This window comes from Hemitrygon akajei, chromosome 8, assembly GCF_048418815.1.
Source record: "Hemitrygon akajei chromosome 8, sHemAka1.3, whole genome shotgun sequence".
NCBI classification, from domain to species: Eukaryota; Metazoa; Chordata; class Chondrichthyes; order Myliobatiformes; family Dasyatidae; genus Hemitrygon; species Hemitrygon akajei.
Genome location: NC_133131.1, coordinates 93623316 through 93643689, shown reverse-complemented (window position 1 = coordinate 93643689; position 20374 = coordinate 93623316). Strand labels below are relative to the sequence as shown.

The 20374-nt window shown below is 40.2% G+C and overlaps 1 protein-coding gene across 1 annotated transcript in view; it reads right to left on the bottom strand.

Moving 5' to 3' along the window:
- LOC140732058 (uncharacterized) overlaps window positions 1–19872 on the bottom strand; it is a 178875-nt gene extending 159003 nt beyond the window's left edge. Inside the window, exon 1 of the mRNA XM_073054182.1 lies at window positions 19104–19872. Coding sequence (XP_072910283.1) covers window positions 19104–19642 — 539 coding nt within the window. The 5' untranslated portion in view covers window positions 19643–19872. The remainder of the gene's footprint in view (window positions 1–19103) is intronic.
- Window positions 19873–20374: the final 502 nt, after the last annotated feature.

The window sequence follows — 20374 nt, the reverse complement described above, 5'->3', positions numbered from 1 at the left end:
AAATCAGTGTCAGGAAGTGTATGGTCATGCACTTTGGTTGAAGAAATGAAAGGGTTGACAATTTTCTAAATGGAGAGAAAATACAATAAACTGAGATGCAAGGAGACTTGGGAGTCCTTGCGCAGGATTCCCTAAAGGTTAATTTGCAGGATGAGTCTGTGGTGAGAAAGGCAAATGCAGTGTTAGCATGCATTTCAAAAGGATTAGAATATAAAAGCAAGGATGTAATGTTAAAATTTATAAATCACTGGTGAGGCTTCACTTGGGAGTATTGTGAGCAGGTTGGAGCCCCTTATCTTAGAAAGGAGGTTCTAAGAAAATGATTCAAGGATTGAACCAGGATTGAATGGCTTGAAATATGAAGAGCATTCTGATGACTCTGGGTCCGTATTCACTCGAATTCAGAAGAATGAGGGATGACCTCATTGAAACCTATCGAATGGTGAAAGGCCTTGATAGTGTGGATGTGAAGAGAATGTTTCCTATGAGGGGAGAGTCTAAGACCAGAGGACACAGCCTCAGAATAGAGGGATGTCCTTTTAGAACGGAGATGACAGGGTACTTCTTTAGCCAGTGAGTGGTGAATCTGTGGAATTTTTTGCCACAGACAGTTGTGGAGGCCACAAACAAGAGAAAATCTGCAGATGCTGGAAATCCAAGCAACACGCACAAAATGCTGGTTGACATTTTGGGCCAAAACCTAAAAGGCAGGACTGGTGAAAAAAAAGCTGAGGAGTTTAAACCCATTTTATTTCCACTTCCCATTCCCATTCTGATATGTCCATCCATGGCTTCCTCCACTATCGTGATGAGGCCACATTTAGGTTGGAGAAACAACACCTTGCATCCCGTTTGGGTAGCCTCCCAACCTGATGGCATCAACATCAATTTCTCAAACTTCTGGTAATGTCCCCCCAACCACCCACCACCCCCCCACTCCATTTCCCATCCCCTTTTCCCTCTCTCACCTCATCTCACCAATCAAATTCCCAGCTCTTTACTTAATCCCTCCCCTACCCTAAGTGTTACCTATCACCTGGTAGTTCTCTCTCCCCTCCCCCTACCTTTTAAATCTACTCCTCAGCTTTATTTCTCCAGCCCTGCCGAAGGGTTTCTGTCCAAAGCAATGACTGTACTTTTCTCCATAGATGCTACCTGGCCTGCTGAGTTCCTCCGACATTTTGTTTGAGTTGTTGAGGCCAAGTTTCTATGTATATTTAAGGCAAAGGCTGATAGATTTCTAAATGGTCAGGGTATGAAGAGATACAGGAGAAGGCAGGAGATTGGAGCCAAGAGGAAAATTGGATCAGCTATGATGAAATGGTAGAGCAGACTCAATGGGCCAATTGGCCTAATTCTCCTCCTATAGCTTATGGTCTTATGTTCTAATCAAAAATGTGCCTTTGGATTGGAAAACTCCACGTATAATTCTTCTTTTTAAGAAAAGGTGAACAAAATTTATTATGACAGCTCAATAGTTTAACATCAGTAGTGGAAACTCTGTCAGAGACATTAAAGGGAATGCTCTTCAATGTCAACCTGGATTTGTAAAAAGGATAGCTAATCTCATTAACACCATTCATTAGCTGAAACAGAAAGATTCGTTGAATAATATGAAAAAATGACTAATCTAGTGAATCAATTTTACATGCACTCAAATTTTCCTTTTACCCAAACTTTTCTGAAAACAGAAAATGCAAAAACTCCACATCTAGTCTGCCATCATGTTACTCACCCCTCCTTTCAAGATCTCAGCCAATGAGGCCCTCCATTGGTCACGGTTGACCATGGGTGTTGCATTCTATCTCAGTACACAAGCCAGGCATTACAATATGGAGAGCAAGCTGTTGCCCATGCAGCAGGCTCCCTCTTTCCACACAGCCGATGAATCCAAAAAAAGGGCAGAGACTGATACAGTTTGGCACCTGCGGTGTTGCAGGAGTTGCCAGTCAGCATTGAACTCGACATAGGGCTGCCTTAGGGACTCCAGTTTCATAATTTTCCTCGGGCTTACTTCCAAAGCATCTCCCATGAGTGGGTATAGCCACAAGGCAGTGGAGGTTTGAGATCAGAGTTTTCCTTCTCCTAGATGAGCTGCCAACCTAGGTTGACTAGCCCCATTTGCCGAGATGAACTCACCGAATTAACCATGATAAATAGTTGAATCTGGCAAGTTATTGACTCCTACACAAATCACAGGTGAGAACAGAAGTGCGGATTCAACTATGTCCATAGAAATATTTAAATAGAGAATTAGTATTGTCAATAGTAAATCATATTGGACCTTTTGCCCTTTGCAAAATTTAGATGGCATCTACAAAATGGGGGGTACAAATTTTCCTCTGCATATTTGATTGTACACAGTGTGTGTGCACTTTCTTTACAAGTTTACCCACTACGTTCACCCCAACTAAGCAAAAGAATCATATACGAGGAAATCTGCAGATGCTGGAAATTCAAGCAACACACACAAAATGCTGGTGGAATGCAGCAGGCCAGGCAGCATCTATAGGAAGAAGTACAGTACAATATTTTGTGTGTGTTAAAAGAATCATATATTGGGCAGAAAAAAAATCACTATTTAACCAAATAATAAGGATTTCAGTCAAAATAACCTGTAATAATCCGGTAATTTAAATAATAAGGGTTTGATGACAGTTGTAACTTTAAAGTCACTTTTTGCACAAGGCAGCAAAAATAAAAAGGGTTGATTGCCATGGGAAAAAAATTGCTTAAAACCACTGGACTTAAAATCAGCCATAATGGAAGTTAGTCGGTGATCTAAGGGAAAGTTTCAAAGAGGAAGCTGTAGAAAGTGATTCTAGTTTAAGACGGTGCTGGTGAAGCACAGCATCGACTTCCTGGCAGAAAAGAAAACTACTACTTCTTTATTAAACACATTTTTTCTTGAAAATGATCTCTGCAATCAATAGACTGTAACTTCTCTTCTGCAGTTGAACTTTTGAATCGCCTGTATGACCTGGAAATTTTACAGGGTAATAGTCCTAGAGACTTGATCAGAACTCCAAATACAATCCACTATTTGGATTGTATTTGACCTGGGCCTCTACACCTTTCTCTGCATCTGGATCCTTAACTTCCTCAGTCAGTGATAATTGGTAACAATGTCACCTCCTCATTGATGATCAATACAGGTGCACTTCAAGACTGTGTGCTTAGTCTAGTTCCACTTTCCATATTCAGATGACTATATACTTAACTATATAAAAATTTGCCGACAACACCACTGTTGTTGGACAAATCACATGTGGTGTGGCATCCGTTAGTCTCGCGAGACCATGGATCTGCGCCTGGAAAGTCTTGCTTCAGTTATCTTCAGGGCGCAGGCCTGGGCAAGGTTGTATGAAAGACCGACAGTTGCCCATGCAGCAAGTCTCCCCTCTCCACGCCACTGATGTTGTCCAAGGGAAGGGCAAACGCCGATACAGCTTGGCACCAGTGTGGTATTACATGTAGCAATGAGTCAGCAAACAGGAACTAGATGGGACACAATAACCTCTCACTCAACATCAATAAAACTGAATGAGTGATGCTGGTGCCAGAAAAGAGAAGGAGTACGAATATGCACCCATCTACATTTTGGGATGGGTGGTGGAGATGGCTAGCAGCTTTAAATTCCTGGCCGTTATTATATCAAATGACATGCCCTGGGACCAGCACATAAATGCAATCATAAGGAAGATATTGTGGTGCCTCTAACTTCTTAGAACATTAAGGAGGTTCAACATGTCACTCTAAAACACCCTAAACAATTTTGTGTTGAAAGCATCATAACTGGTTGCATCATGGTTGCAAGAATGTAAGAGGCAGCAGACAGGGGTGGACTAGCCTAATATATTCATCATGAGCACATCCCTCCCCACCATCAAAAGTATCTACATGAGGCTACACCTCGAGAAGGCAACACCTATCATCAAAGATCCACACTATCTGGTCCATGCAATCTTCTCACAGCTATTATCAGACAGGAGGTACAGAAGCCTGAAATCCCACACCACAAAGTTCAAAACCAATTACTTCCCTTCAACCATTTGGTTCTTAAACCAACTTGCACAATCCTAATCACTACCTACTAACTATATACAGCAGCAACAATATGACCACTTAGCACTACAAGACTTTCCTTTTTTAAATTCTAATTGTGCTCTTTCTGTATAATTTCTACAATTCATGTTTAATTTATGTTTCTTTTGTGTATGTTGTGACTCTAATTCTATCTAACTGTGATACCACTACATGTAAGCTTTTCATCGCACCTATGCATACAAATACTTGAGATAATGACAATAAACTTACTTTGATTTTGACTAACTAAAATTAAAATGAACTATTGGCACATATTTCTCAGGCCTAACACATATTTATCCATTACTGGTATACACATTTTGCACAGAATGTACAAATAGCTTTTACTCTACATTCCTTGCTCTTCAGTTGCAATGAACTTTTAATCTGAAAACCAAGAATAAGTGTGGGTATGTTCTGATAAGACATTTTGAGAGGTGATCTGTCATAAGTGTTTATAATAAAAGCTGGAGCAGATACAGTGCAACTATTTTCTGTAGTGTGTGCAACAGCATGGCGAGAAGAGGAGAGGGATTCAGTACAAGACTTAAATCTCAAAATTCAACTGGCCCATTTTAGACCATAAGACCATATAGTGTATTATCAGGGAGCAAACTTTCACACAAAGTGTAGAAATCTGGAACTTTTGTCCAAAGTGCTGAGTCAACTGAAATGAAAGTATTGAGCTGGGTTTTGCGCAGCAAGTATACTAATGGATATTGGTTTGGCATACAGTTCACCAGGGTTACATCAGTTGTAACCAATGGACCTCTCACTCAAAGATTGAACATGTGCATGTTAACTGACTCAATAAAAAGTCAGAAACACCGCTAAAGTACCCCTTCCAAGCCTTCAGCACCTATTATCAAAGTCTGGCTTACATTACATTAGAATTACATTAATGCTATTTCAAAAGATAGTGAAAATTAGTGTTGGTACAGTTGTAATGCTCATTTCTCTGTAATGAATATTTGCTCAACCCGGCAAACAAAGTAAGCTCTAGAGCCTAGCCAGAAAAGGTGGCTGCCTTTGTTATTGTACCAACATCTACATCAAGATCTCCCAAGGCTGTAGAATGATACTAACTAAGGTTATAACAATGCCACTGAATTTAAGGCTTCAATAAATATCAGGATTTTATTGTAAATGGGTCACAGAAGAAAGCCATAAGTATTTGAGCACTGTGTACATCAGCATTATTGCATTAAAATGTTGTTCTCAGTTAGGATACTTCGGAGCCAGTTGGATGATTTGTAACCAAACATTCCATATTTAGGAGAAGCAATTGTTACAAAGATCTTTCACTCATGCATTCAGATGCGAATATAAATTAAAATATGCAACCCCCTTCACTACTGCTATGAAAGGTCAATGCCGCCCTTAATAAAAAAAACACCAGTTTAACTTACAGAGAGGGATAGGTAAAACAATGGGATGAATTATGATGGGGTGAGGCAAGAGAAACTGCTGATGAAGGAGGAAGGGGGAAGGGGGTAGAAGGATAGAGGGGAATCGGGGTAGAGGGGTAGCAGGGAAGGGAGTAGAGGGGAGGGACAGAGGAGAAGGGGGAGGGGAGGGGGATAATATTTTAATTAGTTCCAGAAGTGGCAATCTTTGAACCTAAGTTGAATTTCATTATAATGGTGCAGAAGTCTCAGGAAGGTCAAAATGAGAGTGGGATGGAGAACTGAAGTTGTAGAAACTGACAACCTGACATTTCCCAATCAAAGATATTCCCTTTGTCCTTTCCATTCCTTGTCCACCCTCTCTACAAGATAAAACTGTTTCTCTCTTTCCCAGTTCTGATAAAGGTCTTCAATCTGGAACGTTAACTCTAATTTCTGACCTGCTAATTGTTTCAAGCATTTTCTGACGTAATTTTTTTTAAACATCTCTTTATTGCTTTTTCAGAATGAAAACACATTAAATCATCCATAGGTTTGAAAGTGCAACAAAGTTAAAGAAAAGGGAAAACTAAAATACATAAGAAATCAAAAGTAAAAAAAGCCAAAAAAGCAAACACCCCACCATTAAAAAAAGCAGTCAATTCAGTTTATTACTTTCATCATCGTGAATATTGTTCTCCAGAAACTTGAGGAAGATATCCCAATTTTCCTGAAATTTGCCAAGTTTGTTTTTTGTAATGTAGCTTATCTTTTCTAGAGCAAGATAAGAAGTTATTCCTTTCAGCCATTGTGAAAGTCTACTGGTTGTTGGTTTCTTCCATAAATAGACTATGCAGTGTTTGGCTTCCAAAAAACAAATATTAAGCAGAGACCTTACATTTTTGGAGGTTACAAAGTCCTTTGGATAAATGTTCAGAATACATAATTTAGGATCAAGGGGCACCTTTTTTCCAATAACTTGACTAATCAAATCCAGCACCTTCTTCTAGAAGCAGATTAGCTGGGGGCACTCCCACACACAATGGAACAGAGACCCCTTTTGGTGATTACACTTCATGCATGTGTTTGGAATGTTGGGGTTAAAGTGATGCAACCTGACTGGAGTAATGTACTGTCTGGTTATCCATTTGGATTGTAGTAATTTAGAATGAGTATTCACTGATTGGGTTTGAACTAAGGAACAAGCTTCTAACCACTCTTTTTCTGACAAATTCTCATGCAAATCAGTTCTCCATGCTTTTACTATGTTGTTTGATGACTCTTTACATTTACTTGTATTCAAATTGTATAATACAGACACATATCCCCTAGCTTCAGATAATTTCAGAGTGATGTCTTCTAGGGAAGATAAAAGAGGGAGCTTCAAACTGTAACCTTGCCCAGACATAATAAAACTTCGCAACTGAAGGTATTTAAAAAAGTGTTTGGTTGGAATTCCATATGTGGCCTTGAGTTCTTCAAATGACATAAATGTATTGCCATTATAAAGATCAGACACCTTAGCTAAGCCTCGGGTCGACCAAGTTTTAAAGCCAGGGTCTGCTCTGCCGGGCTGGAGCTATCATTACCAAAGACAGGAGTGAACTGGGATAACTGTGATGCCTCTCCCAAAGACGCGAGAGTATCATGCCAAACCATTACTGTATTTTCTAAGAAGGGGTTTTTAGTTTGTTTGACCAGTTTTTTCTTATCTGCCGAAAAAAATAAATATATATAATTCTAGAGGGATATTGATTGACTGGGATTCCATTGAGACCCAAGTAGGGGAGTGATCCTTAACAAAGTAAAACATTCCTTATCTAATTTGGGCCGCCCAGAAATACCATATAAAATTTGGTAACTGTAAGCCACCTCTTATCATACGGCAGATACAACAGGGAAAGCCTGAGTCTTGGACGTCTATTATCCCAGATGAAGTTAGAAAAAAAAAATTTCTTTAATAAATAAAAGAAAGAATATGGGCAGGAGGACACACGAGGAAATATGCAGATGCTGGAAATTCAAGCAACACACACAGGACTCAGATGAAGGGTCTCGGCCGGAAACATCAACAGCGCTTCTCCCTATAGATGCTGCCTGGCCTGCTGCATTCCACCAGCATTTTGTGTGTGTTATATGGAGAGGAAGTGGGATAGATTGGAAAAGGTTTAGGAACTTCAGTAAAATTGATATGAGCAATTTCGTCCATCTGTTTATAAGCTGAATAACTGGGACTGTGAGAAGGTTATAATTAATTGGGATAATTTTATCAATAGCAGGAGTAATTTTAACACCCAGGTAGGTAAAACCCTGTTCTGACACCATAAACGGAGTTTGAAGTGGGGGATTGAGTCTCTCATCTTTATCCATGAATAATATTGCAGATTTGTTGTTGTTTATTTTATAGCCTGCAAAAGTACCAAAAGTACTTATCAGATCAATTAAGGCAGGCAATGTTTGTTTCAAGTTGGAGCAAAACAAAATTACGTCATCCGCGTACAGGGCTATGCGATGTTCTATATCTCCTATAGAATATTCCTGCTATGTTAGCCTGTTTTCAAATTGCCATAGCAGGTGACTCAATGGCCAGGATAAACAGGAGGGGAGATAGGGGAAGCCCTGTCTTGTTCCCCTTTGGAGTTTGAAAGGTGCTAAAAAAAAGCCCATTAGTTAAAATTTCAGCCTGTGGGTTAGAATAAAGCTGTATCAACCATAGAAATTTTCCCCTAATACCAAATCTTCCTAAAACTTTAAATAATCACTGCCACTCCACTCCGTTGAAGGCTTTCTCGGCATCCAATAACAGAATAGCGCTATCAGAGCTTCCAGATTTTTCATAAAGTATACTAAGCACTCTTCAAATGTTGTGGAAGACCTGCCTTCCCTTAACAAATCCATTTTGGTCAGGATGGACCATTTTTGGCAAGAGTGGCTCCAGCCTCCTAGCTAATACCTTACAGAGAATTTTGAGATCATTGTTCAGAAGTGAGATTGGCCTATAAGATCAACATAAGGACGGTGGTTTTCCAGGTTTTAACAGTAGTGTAATTGCTGCCATATTAAGGGGGGGGGGGGGGGGAAGGGATCCAGTGTCAAATGACTCTTGATATATATCAAGCAAAGGAGGTTTTAATTTGGTCTTAAAGATTTTACGTATTTCAATTGGAATTCCATCGGGCTCAGAAGTTTTCCCTCCCTTCATATTAGTTATAGCTTCAGACAATTCCTTAGTCTCTAAGGTAAACTCCAGTGAGGACAAGGACGTTTCATTCAGAGGTGTAAATTCTATCAAGTCAAGAAATTCCTTTTGTATTTGTGAAGCTGAATCTGAATATTCTGAACTATATAGATTGTGGTAAAATCTCAAAAAGATATTGTTTATTTCTTTTGGGTCGGCAGTTGTCACCCCCTCATCTGATTGTGTGGAGTTTATTGCCCTTTCAGTTTGTATCTGTTTGATGCACCAGGCCAAGAGTTTACCAGCCTTTTCACCCTGCTCAAAATAGCATTGCTTCAGTCTCATCAAACTTTTTGTTGCCTTATTAATGGACAATACATTATATTTAGCTCTCAGTTTGTTAAGTTCTGCAAAGAGCTGCTGAGAGGGATTTTGAAATATTTCAGATTCAGTCTCTTTTATTCTTTTCTCAAGCTGTTCTATTTCCAAACTAAAAGATTATGTTTAAAGCTGGTAAAGCTGATCATCTGACCTCTTAGAAAGGCTTTAAAGGCTTCCCACCTTATAGCAACAGATATCTGGTCCATATTATTTCCAAAATAGTAGTCTATCTGTTCTCCAATAAACTCTATAAATTCTGGATCCCTAAGCCAAATCGTCTGAAACCGCCATCTTGGAGAGTAATGTAAAGCATTAGGCAGGTGCAAGATAAATGAAACTGGGGTGTGATCTGAGATTATTATGCTATTGTACCAGCGGCTTATAATTGTGAATATTAAAGCAGCTGAAACTAAGTAATAATCAATTCTGGAAAAGGTCTGGCCAGTGCTAGAATAGCAGGAAAAAGTTTATCCGGGTACTTCCTTCTCCACACATCAGCTAAAGTCTTTAGCGCATTGCAATAACTCTTTTCTTGTCTGATGGTGAAAGGTATCTATCCAATTAGATCTGTCTAGTTCAGGTTGAAGTGCACAATTGAAATCACCACCTAGAATAAATGGCCTGGCAGAGCAGCTAATGATAAAAACAGATGTCTGAAAAAAGCTGGATTGTTATCATTTGTCCCATACACATTGACCAAATTAAACCTGACTGAGAAAAGTTCATATTGAATAACAAGGTATCTGCCAGACTGGTCTTCAGTAACATTAATAAGGTGGAAAGGCACCGACTTATGTATAAGGGTAATTACCCCCACCCACCCCCATGAGTGTGATCTGAAAAAGGCTGAAAAAACCTGTCGTGGCCATCTCCTCCTTACTCTAACCACATCCTCAAGGGTTAAATGAGTCTCCTGCAAAAAAACTACTTTGGCTTTTAACTGCCTTATCCCTCTCCTAACTTGCTTTAACTTGACAAGTTTATTTAATCCTCTTACATTCCAAGAGGTAAACTGTAGTTCACAGGGCATAGGCTATTAGTTATAATTTCAATCATGTTGAGCTGAATTGATTTAAAATGACTGCTAACTGAAATTACAACGTAACAAGAAACAGTAAAAACCAGTAAATAGTAATTAGAACACTGTAAACATAAGTTAGTGTACTCCCCGAACTGAAATACACCCACCCACCCCACAATGAACACCTCCTGACGGCCCCGAAAGCGAGCCTAATTATGGAGTTTAACTGGTCCTCCCACGCTGTCGTCATGGTGAGGAACAGCATGCTCAACAGCCAGAATAGAGCCCCAACGTTATCGGTAGTAGAGAATATTACAACTGTAGTTACAGTGCCACTATTCAAGCAAAAGTCAAAAAACTGCTGTACTGTCTCACTTGCCCACAGCCTCCAAGTTGCAGTCATTTAGCTCCTGCACAAATTTCTCCGCTGCCGGTACACTGTCAAAAGTGTGGCATTTTCTTTTGTAGGTCACCAGCAGTTCAGCAGGGTGAAATATCCCATACTGTAGGTCCAGGATGGAAAGAGAGGCTAACTCTTTCTTCACCGGTTCGGCAGAGACGTCGGGGAAAAACATGATTCTCTGATTGTTGAGAAGTACAGGTTCTTTCAGCCTGGCACCCTTCATAACCCGGGTCTTGTCCGCGTAGTTCAGTAGCTTCATTATCACTACCCTGGGTCGCTTAGCCGACTGTGCTTCAACTTCGTTAGCCCTGCCACTTTTGTGCGCTCTCTCAGTCAGCAGGGGCCCAGGGAAGTTTTCAGCAGCAAGCACCTCGGGGATCCATTTTTCTAAAAAAATAGACCATATCAACCCCTTCCACCCTCTCCGGGAGACCCACCAGGCGAAGGTTAGAACGGCGATTATGATTTTCCAAGTTGTCCACTTGAAGCGCTAATGCCTCCATAGCTGCTTTCATGGTTGTATTCTGATTACAAAGAGAGGTGATGTCATCTTGATTAGTGCTCATTCTATCTTCGGCTTCTGTAATGCACACTGTGACAGCTTTCAGATCAGCTTGTACTCCTTGTATAGTGTTTAGTGGCCCGTCAAATCTCGACACAAAGTCATCTTCCATTGCTTGAATAGCGTTTAGGATTTGGTTCGGACCTGCTGCCATGCTAGCGTCTGTTGCCTCTTTATCACCAGCGTTGTCGTTAGCTTGCACCACATGGCTGCAGGTGAAGTCCAATTCCGAAAACTTTTGTGTCTGCTTTGTTGGTTTCGGTGGCATTTAGGCTATCACTCAGTTTCCAATCAGACAAACTGGAGCTGTTCAGGTAATTCGAGGTTGTTTGTTTGAGTAATTTCAAAGCTTTCCGGAGCAACTCTGACCCATGTCTGCTCAGCACCGCACCACAACCAGAAGTCTTCGGACGTAATCTTTATTTACAAAAAGCATATGCAGTCAAAGCAGGTAGGTGAAATTAAAACACAGAAATACTGTGAATAGCAGAACAGGTTCAAAGGACTACCACTGGTGAAATCAAGTTAATTGCATAGGAAAATAGATGCCAAAGAGCTCTATGATTTTATTGAATGACAGATCAGGCTTGATATGCTGTGTGCCCTATATCTGTCAGTATTTCTTATGTTCATATGTTCTGGTACTTGTTCTGGATAATTTATCAGTGAGTACAGTGCATTCTGGTTAATTAGAACACATTAGGGACAGTACATTTGGCCCAATTAACCAAAGTTTCATAGAAGTAGTTAAAAAGGCATAAAAAAGACATAACTGAGTAACAAATTATGTATTTAAATGAAATAAAGAACAAATTAGAACACTAACAACGTTACTACAGTACTATAAAACTGTGTATTTGTTCCTAATTGTTATCGACAAAGGAATTCATCCAGTGAGGACTGCAGTGTATAGGGTATCCTGGGAGGGGCAGCACCTCATACGAAGAGCTTGTCGTGTCCATTCCGGGGCAGCTCACTCACGTTTGGTCCCCACCAGACACTCAGCTCTCACCTGTGGCACCAAGTAGCTACTTGTATGCGACAGTGACCACACCCCAGTACATCGCTTCAACAGGCAGGATAAAACAGCTGCGCGTAACCAGCAGACCTCATTGCTGGTGAAATAGAAACATGCCTGTCCTAGCATTTAAAGTCAATTCTGGCAGACTGGGCAGATGAGATTAACAGTGAGATCCAAAGGCCCAAAAGGGAATTGTACGATGCTTCATAGAGAGCAAAAGGCATGATGGAGCATAGAAGAAGCCATGGATATGTACTGCAACCAAGGAAAACCCCAGACTATGACAGCTGCTCGTACCACTGGACCTGGACTTCCAAGGTTGCGAGTGGAACTGTCCCAGTACAATGCCTTTTCCATTTTAAAAATGAACAACATTAGCACAGTCACATAATGTAGATAATGGACTGCCTTCATTTAACATTTTCAATGATTGCATCCTCCAAGTCTTCATTTTCATTGTAACATTCAAAGTGATTGATGATACCTTCAAATTCTGAACTGAATTGTCTCCATTCACATTCCTCCAACAAGCACAGCAGTCCAGGATTAAATGCAAGAACATTCAAACATGATTAATGAGAGGTAACCTTGATTAATGAGAGGTAACCTTGGTGCCACAAGAATGCCAAGTAGGCATAATCTCCAAAAAGAGTGTTCAACCAGACCATCCTTAATGTTGAATGTCATTACCATGGCTGATTTCATCACCATCAATATCTGATTCATCACCAATGATCAGAAACACATCTGGGCTAGGTATATTAATACTATTGCTGTTTGAAGCTGTTCAAGGGCTGGGTATTCTACTGTGAGTGCCTCTCATCTGCACCCAAAACTTCTCCACCATTTACGAGGCACAAGCCAGCAATGGGATAGAATACACTACACTTGCCTGGATAAGTGTAGTAATCTAAATCCTAACTCCCTCTGCTACCAATACACAGCAGTTGTGTATCATCCATAAAATGTACAATTACTTCACTAAGTTACCCCAACAGTACCTTCCAAATCAGCGTATTCCGCTACTAAACAGAATGACAACGGATACCAGAAGTACCCCCCACCCACGTCATCAGGTTACCTTCCAAGTCATACACCATTCTAATTGGAAATAAACTGTTGTTCATTCATCAATACTAGATCTAAGTCCTGGAACTCCTTCCCAAGAGTGTATCGGAGTATTTTCATCCACAGAAGTGCAGCAGATCCAGACGACGGCTTTGCAAGAACTTAAGGGTAGTTATGAATAGTCATGAAGACCTTAAGAGTAGCAATATGTACAACTTAATAAAACAAATAAATAAATAGGTCAAACAATGCTAACTTGCCAACAATCCTATCACTGCCACTCAGCTTGGATACCAAGAACCTCATCTCGCTCCACACCTTTTTCTGAAACAAACATAAGAACTGAATTCCAACAGTAGATGAAAATTACTTCCCTACATTTCAAGACTTATATAGCACATAAGTAAAACAGCTCATTCAACTGACACCCAAATCACCTCCATAAAAATGCAATCACTCCACTATTCATGCACTGTGGCTGAAGGGTACGTCTTCCACAAGACACCTTTTTGACAACACCACCCAGACTTACAAATTCTCCCAGATGGAGCATAGAAGGTTGAGGGGGGACTTGATAGAGGTATTTAAAATTATGAGGGGGATAGATAAAGTTGACGTGGATAGGCTCTTTCCATTTAGAATAGGGGGGATTCAAACAAGAGGACATGAGTTGAGAGTTAAGGGACAAAAGTTTAGGGGTAACATGAGGGGCAGCTTCTTTACTCAGAGGTTGGTAGCTGTGTGGAACGAGCTTCCAGCAGAAGTGTTAGAGGCAGGTTTGATTTTGTCATTTAAAAAAAAATTGGATAGGTATATGGACAGGAAATGAATGGAGGGTTATGGGCTGAGTGCAGGTCGGTGGGACTAGGTGAGAGTAAGCGTTCAGCACGGACTAGAAAGGCCGAGATGGCCTGTTTCCGTGCTGTAATTGTTATATGGTTATATGGAGGGTAAAATAGCACCCGTAAGTTCTCCTCCAATAAACTGCCATTCTGTAAACATCTCTAAGTCAAAATATAGAAGCTTCCTATTTTTGGGGACTTCAAGAATATCATTATGACACAGAATGTTCCACTTTAAAAAAAAGGCAATTCATCAACTCAAAGTTCAATTATCATTGAAACAAAGGAGGTCGGGCCATCAGCCCCAGTCTCCCACTCTTTACCAACTGTTCAGCAAATTATTGTCTCTCTTGTATAAAATCAAGTAGACAGCAGATGTTGGTTATCTGAGACACCGCTTATCACATTCTCTTTTTAAAAGCACTAAGTGGTTATGTTACCATCACTCTACAGGCAGTAAATTCTACATCCTAATCACTCTCTGAGTAAAAAATTCTCACACTCCATTTAAATATTTTGCCCCAAATTTTGTAACACTATTCCTGATCTTTAAACTATCTAGTAATGTTAACAAGTTTCCCCTGTTTATCTTTTCTAACCCAATCAAGATCTTGCACCCCTCCCAACATTCCTTAGCTCCAAGGCAAACAACCTCTCAGTTCTCCAATTTACTCCTGAGGTGGAAATCCCTTAATTTTAAAACCATTCTAGTAAAGGCTTTTTGTTATCTCTGGTGGGCTTCCACATCATTCCTATTGTGCCTTGACTAGAACTGGATACATTACTCCATTCAAAACCAGAAAACATAAGTTCAGTGCAACTTCCATACTTGGCTTGTTAACAAATTCTTAGATCTCATACGCTTCAATAGCCATTCTTCAAACATCTCCTTCAACTTTCAAGCATTTTTGAACATACAAACATCCAATCTAAGTCATCTTCCTACCTTCCTGTTGTATGCCACTGTTTTTATCAAGATTAGCATTAACTGCAATTTGGAAATTTTACCCTGTTTGCTCATGTCTAAGATATAAAAGAATGTGGTTCCAGCATTAATCCCGAGAGACAATACTCTCCATCATCATCCAATCAGAAAAATAATCGCCACTCTTTTGTTTTCTGCCTTGCACCAATTTCCTGACCACACCACTAATAGCCCTTTAATTCAGAGATCTCACATTTGTGAACAAGCCTCTTGTGATCTTCGATCAAACACTTTCTGAAAAACCATCTACTACAATCTTTTCACCAACCTTCTCTATTACCACATTAAATAATTAAATATTTAGTAAATCACACTTTGCTTTTAACAACTTAATGTTGACTCTGCTTCTTCAAATGAAACTTCCGACTGAGAATTAGAATTCTCTCTAAATTTTTTGAGGCTTTTGCACAACACAGGCTAAACAGGTTGCAAGGCTTTTTTGAACAAAGTTGTGATAAAGACTATTTTCCAACCTAGTCTCCTTGATTGAACAATAGTTGCTCAACATGCCGGCAATTTCACATGCCATAAATGAATAAAAACCATGGGTTTATTTGTATAACGAAACAACAGAGCAGAACATCCTAGGATTATTTCAATCTTTCAACATTATCTTTACACTTAATGGCTGCTGTTGTGAAAATATCTACTGCAGCAGTTAATTGATACTGACCAATGGTCAGATTTTCACTAGGATCTCGCCAAAGTGCATAACACTTAGAAAAAGCTAAGCTATTGGCAAAATTATTGAATGTCTTCAAGCACCAAAGTTTAAATGATCAATAACTTTTTTAAAAAGACCTTACATTTCTATGGTAAATTATCATGCTCTTCAGAGATTTGAAATGCTTTGGAAACAGCTATTTATTTTAACGCAAGGTCAGAACAGCTAACATACAACTTAGCATAGACTCAGAGACAGAGAAAAGATAAATAACTAAACGTTTGAGCTAGGTATTGGAGAGACAAAATATTTATAAAGTAACTTAAGATCCCTGGCTATTTTGGAATCATGAAAATAATAATTCTTCTTTCAAACATTATATCTATCACAAAGCTAGACAATGCTTCAGCATTGCACCTCCAGTTATAATCTGATTAGAATGGAGAATTGTAATGGCATTGCTTGGAACGTGATACTGGAGTGCTACTGGGATTGGTGCTGGGTTCGTTGTTGTTTGTCATTTGTATCAGCAATCTGGATGTTAATGTGGTTAACTGGATCAGCAAATTTGGAGACGACACCCAACAGCGAGGAAACGATCAAAACTTGCAGTGAGATCTGGACCAGCTAGAAAAATGGGCTAAAAAATGGCAGATGGAATTTAATGCAGACAAGTGCAAGATCTGCAAAGGGATCTGGGAATACAACTCCATAATCTGTTATAAGTGGCATCACAGGTAGACAGGGTCATAAAGAAAGCTTTTGGCACATTAACCTTCATAAATCAATGTAGTGAGTGCAGGAGAGGGGATGTTATGATGAAGTTGTGTTGAAGACATTGATGAGGCCTAATTTGGACTGTGATGTTCAGCCACCTATCTATAGGAAAGATGTAAATAAGAGTATAGAGAAAATTTACAAGGATGTTGTTTGGTCTGGAGGATCGGAGTTATATGGAAAGACTAAATAGATTATTCCTTGGAACGTTAGAGGACTGAGAGGAGATTTGAAAGAGGTGCACAAAATTATGAGGGGTATAGAAAGGGTAAATGCAAGCAGCCTTTTTCCACAGAGGTTGGGTGGGACAACTAAAGGTCATGGGTTAAGGGTGAAAGGTGAAAAGTTTAAGGGGGAAATAAGGAGAAACGTCTTCACTCAGAAGGTCATGAGAGTGTGGAACAAGCTGCCAGCGCAAGTGGTGCATGCAAGCTCAATTTGAACTTGCAAGTTTGGATAGGTACATGGACGGCAGGGGTATGGAGGGCAGTGGTCCTGGTGCAAGTCAATGGGAGTAGGCAGTGTAAATGGTTGAGCACAGACTAGATGAGCTGAAAGGTCTGTTTCTATGCTGACCTTTTCTATGACTCTATGACCAATACAATACTTCAGCTATAAGAACTGGACTGGCTGGGTTTGTTTTCCTTGAAGAAAAGAAAGTTGAAAAGAGATCAGAGGTACAAAAAATTATCAGAGCTATTGATAGGGTAGACTGTGAGCCACTTTTCCTCTTAGCAAATGCGTCTATAACCAGGGTGCATAGATTTAAGGCAAGAGATAGGAGATTTGAGGGAACATTATATTCTTCACTCAGGGAAATAGTTGAAATTAGCAATAACCTAATGGCAGATCAGAATCAGCATCAGATTTGTTATCACTGACACATGATATGAAATTTGTTGTTTTGTAGCAGCAGTACAGTGCAAATACATAAAATTGCAAAAATAAATAAATAGTGTAAAAAAGGAATAATAAGGTAGTGTTCCTGGACTATTCAGAAATATGATGGTGGAGGAGAAGGAGCTGTTCCAAAGTTATTGAATGAAGGTCTTCAGGATCATTTACCTCCTCCCTCATGTTAGTAATGAGAAGACAGCACGTCTCAGATGGTGAGAGTTCTTAGTAATGGATGCCATCATCTTGAGGCACCACCTCTTGAAGATGCCCTTGACGGTGGAAAGAGTGATGCCTATGATGGAGCTGGCTGAATGTCTAATCCTCTGCAGCCTCTTACAATCCTGTGCATTAGAGGCTCCATAACAAGCTGTGGTGTAACCAGTCAGAATGCTCTCTATGGTACATCTGAAGAAATTTGCAAGTCTTTACTCACATACCAAATCCTTTCAAATTCCTAATAAAGTAGAGTGGTTGGTGTGCCTTATTCAAGATTCCATCAATGTGTGGAGTCCAGGATAGATTCTACTGCACTTAATAAGCATTGAAACATGCTTAGTACTGAAGACTATGAACCAAGTGCTGAGATAGGGGATTAGTATTAACAGATGTTGGCATACAGATGATGGTGTAAAGGTTCTGTTTCCAGGCTATTCTACAGTAAGACTACAAGAGGATAAACCTTGGGCTTTTGAATTTGAAAAGAATTGTGTCTAGCTAGCACAACGGTAACAAGTTAGTTTCTGCTTTACAATTCAGCATCTATATGCGCCATGACGGAAAATACAAAAATTAGTTTTACAATTGACAATATGGACCCTACCTATTCTGAAACATGTAAAATTAGTAATGAGGTTGCATCGACGTTCTGTGGTAATACTAGGAAAATGTATTAAAGTCAGCACCAACTCGATACAAAATCCATGTAGCTTCAACTGAGACTAAAGTAGAACCAGATATGGATTTTTTTTGGGAAATAATGTTATCATACTATGCATAATAATATAATTATTTTAAATTTAATACCAAGTAATAGTTATGTTCAGTAAGCTAGATTGTGTTTGGGATGTTAAAAATTATTCAAAGTTACATATATACCAATACAATCCAACCAAATCATTATGCAAAATACTATTCATGGTCCCACTATGACTATGAAATAAGGTAAATAAAGGAATAGTCAAAATATATACACCAGTGTCAATTAAAAACGTCTTTTCTGTGTTGATCCTGAACTTCCTCAAGGCTATTAAAACGCTTTCACGTCATGATGAGCACATAATCAATTTCCACATGTTTAGCTGCCAAGATCAATAAGTTGTACTCTTAATACAAAAATTCCTAGTGATAGATGGTATATTGATAAAACAATGAAAATAAATTGCTAGTAAATACCTTCCTTTTAATTTTAACTTCATTGGTGACAGTCTTTCATACAGTGGATTCAGGCGAACTTGCCAACAAGTATGGTCAGTTTTCATAAAACTCTGGGGAAAATACAGATTTTCGTATATGGGTAACCAAAAAAGGTTTGGCTCCTTTCTACCTGAATAACAGATCATAGTCTAGGTGTTCCTTCTATCAACTAAAAAGCTAACAGTATGTACCTAAGCGAACAACAAGTAAGTTCACTGATGAGATGCCCCTGGCAACACGGTGAAGGGGGATGGACACAACTCCGTGGTAGTCCGGCAAGCGCACCAGAACAACTCCCATTCCCTCCAAGGAGAGCTCGGAGAGCAACCGACCCACTGTGGGGTCTTACTCTACCCTGACCCTAGCGAGGAGCCAGGGCTGGGACGCATGGTGCCGGCCCTGGTACCTCAGTCGCCTCACCTCCGCTCCAGCACCTGGACGATTCTCTGCTTCATCCACCTGACGTCCTGCGGTGCGTTATCGTCGAACGACATGAAGACCACATGGCCGTCGTTGGGCAGTGCGTGGAGCAGGGGGGCGAGCGCCGAATCGGAGGCCCACATGCACTCCAGGAAGCCGGATTTGTTGGTGAAGGCGTGGAAGGTGAGGGACACCGGGCTGTGTTGCTGGCTCGGCGGGAAGGTCAGTGGCCCGTCCAGCGTGTCGACCGTGAAGTGTGGTGCATTCATGCCGGGCTCGGGCTGCCAGTCACGCCGCAAGGCTGGGCTGTGGGCAGCTCCGGAGCCCGAGAGCACGTCGGCCGGCGGCAGGACCAGGTCGTAGTTCGAGCCCAGTACCATCCGCTCCTTCAGCTGCCATAGATTCTCGCAGCTCGCCCCATCGGCTCTGTAGCAAGGCCCCGGCGGGCGGACAGCTCCTTTGCTCGATAGGCCGAGGCAAACGCCGAGGAGCAAAACAAGCCGGCAGCCCCTGATAACGGCACCAAATCGCTGGCGCATCGCCCCCGATACCACTGGTTTGTCCCGGACAGCGCTCAATGGAGTCGAAACACTCCTGCACCCAGCTAGGGATCTGACCTCCGGAGGACTGGTTAACGAATACACTTCTGCTTTTGGTTTCGCTTATCTTATTTTTAGTTTTCAAGTTCCCAAACTGCTGTACAATTCTCAATGTTCAAATGTTATGTTTCTACTGCTGCCAAGGGATTCACAACCAAGCCAGTTCCATTTCAGACATCTGAACCGGAGTGTTTTGAGTTGAAAATAATAACTTCTGAGTGTTTAACTTTTTAAAAAAGTTCTGTAACTCTGAAAAGTAAAAAGCAGATTACAGATGAAGGATTTTTTTTAAAAAAAAGCAGAATATGAGTGTGCACCAATCTTGTGTTGGTGCACAAACAAAGCTGTTTTCAACATTTTTTTTATTCTTGAGAGTGGCAAGAACAATATTTCATTATCTTCTTGAACTGTGGTAATTGGATATAGTGGTGTTTCAATACACATTGTATTTGCTGTTATACTGAGAACCAAGTGATTTTTGCTAAAGAAGCTTTGTTGATGCATACAGTGCATCATGGTATATTAGATACTATGCTTTGCTGCTGTAATAAACCGACAATGCAGAGATTGAATGTTTAAGTTATATATGAAGGGAATTGTCAGCTGCAATGTCAACTTGTGTATTGTTGATAGTGGAGTTTATACCATAATAAGCCTGTTAGATAAATTTAG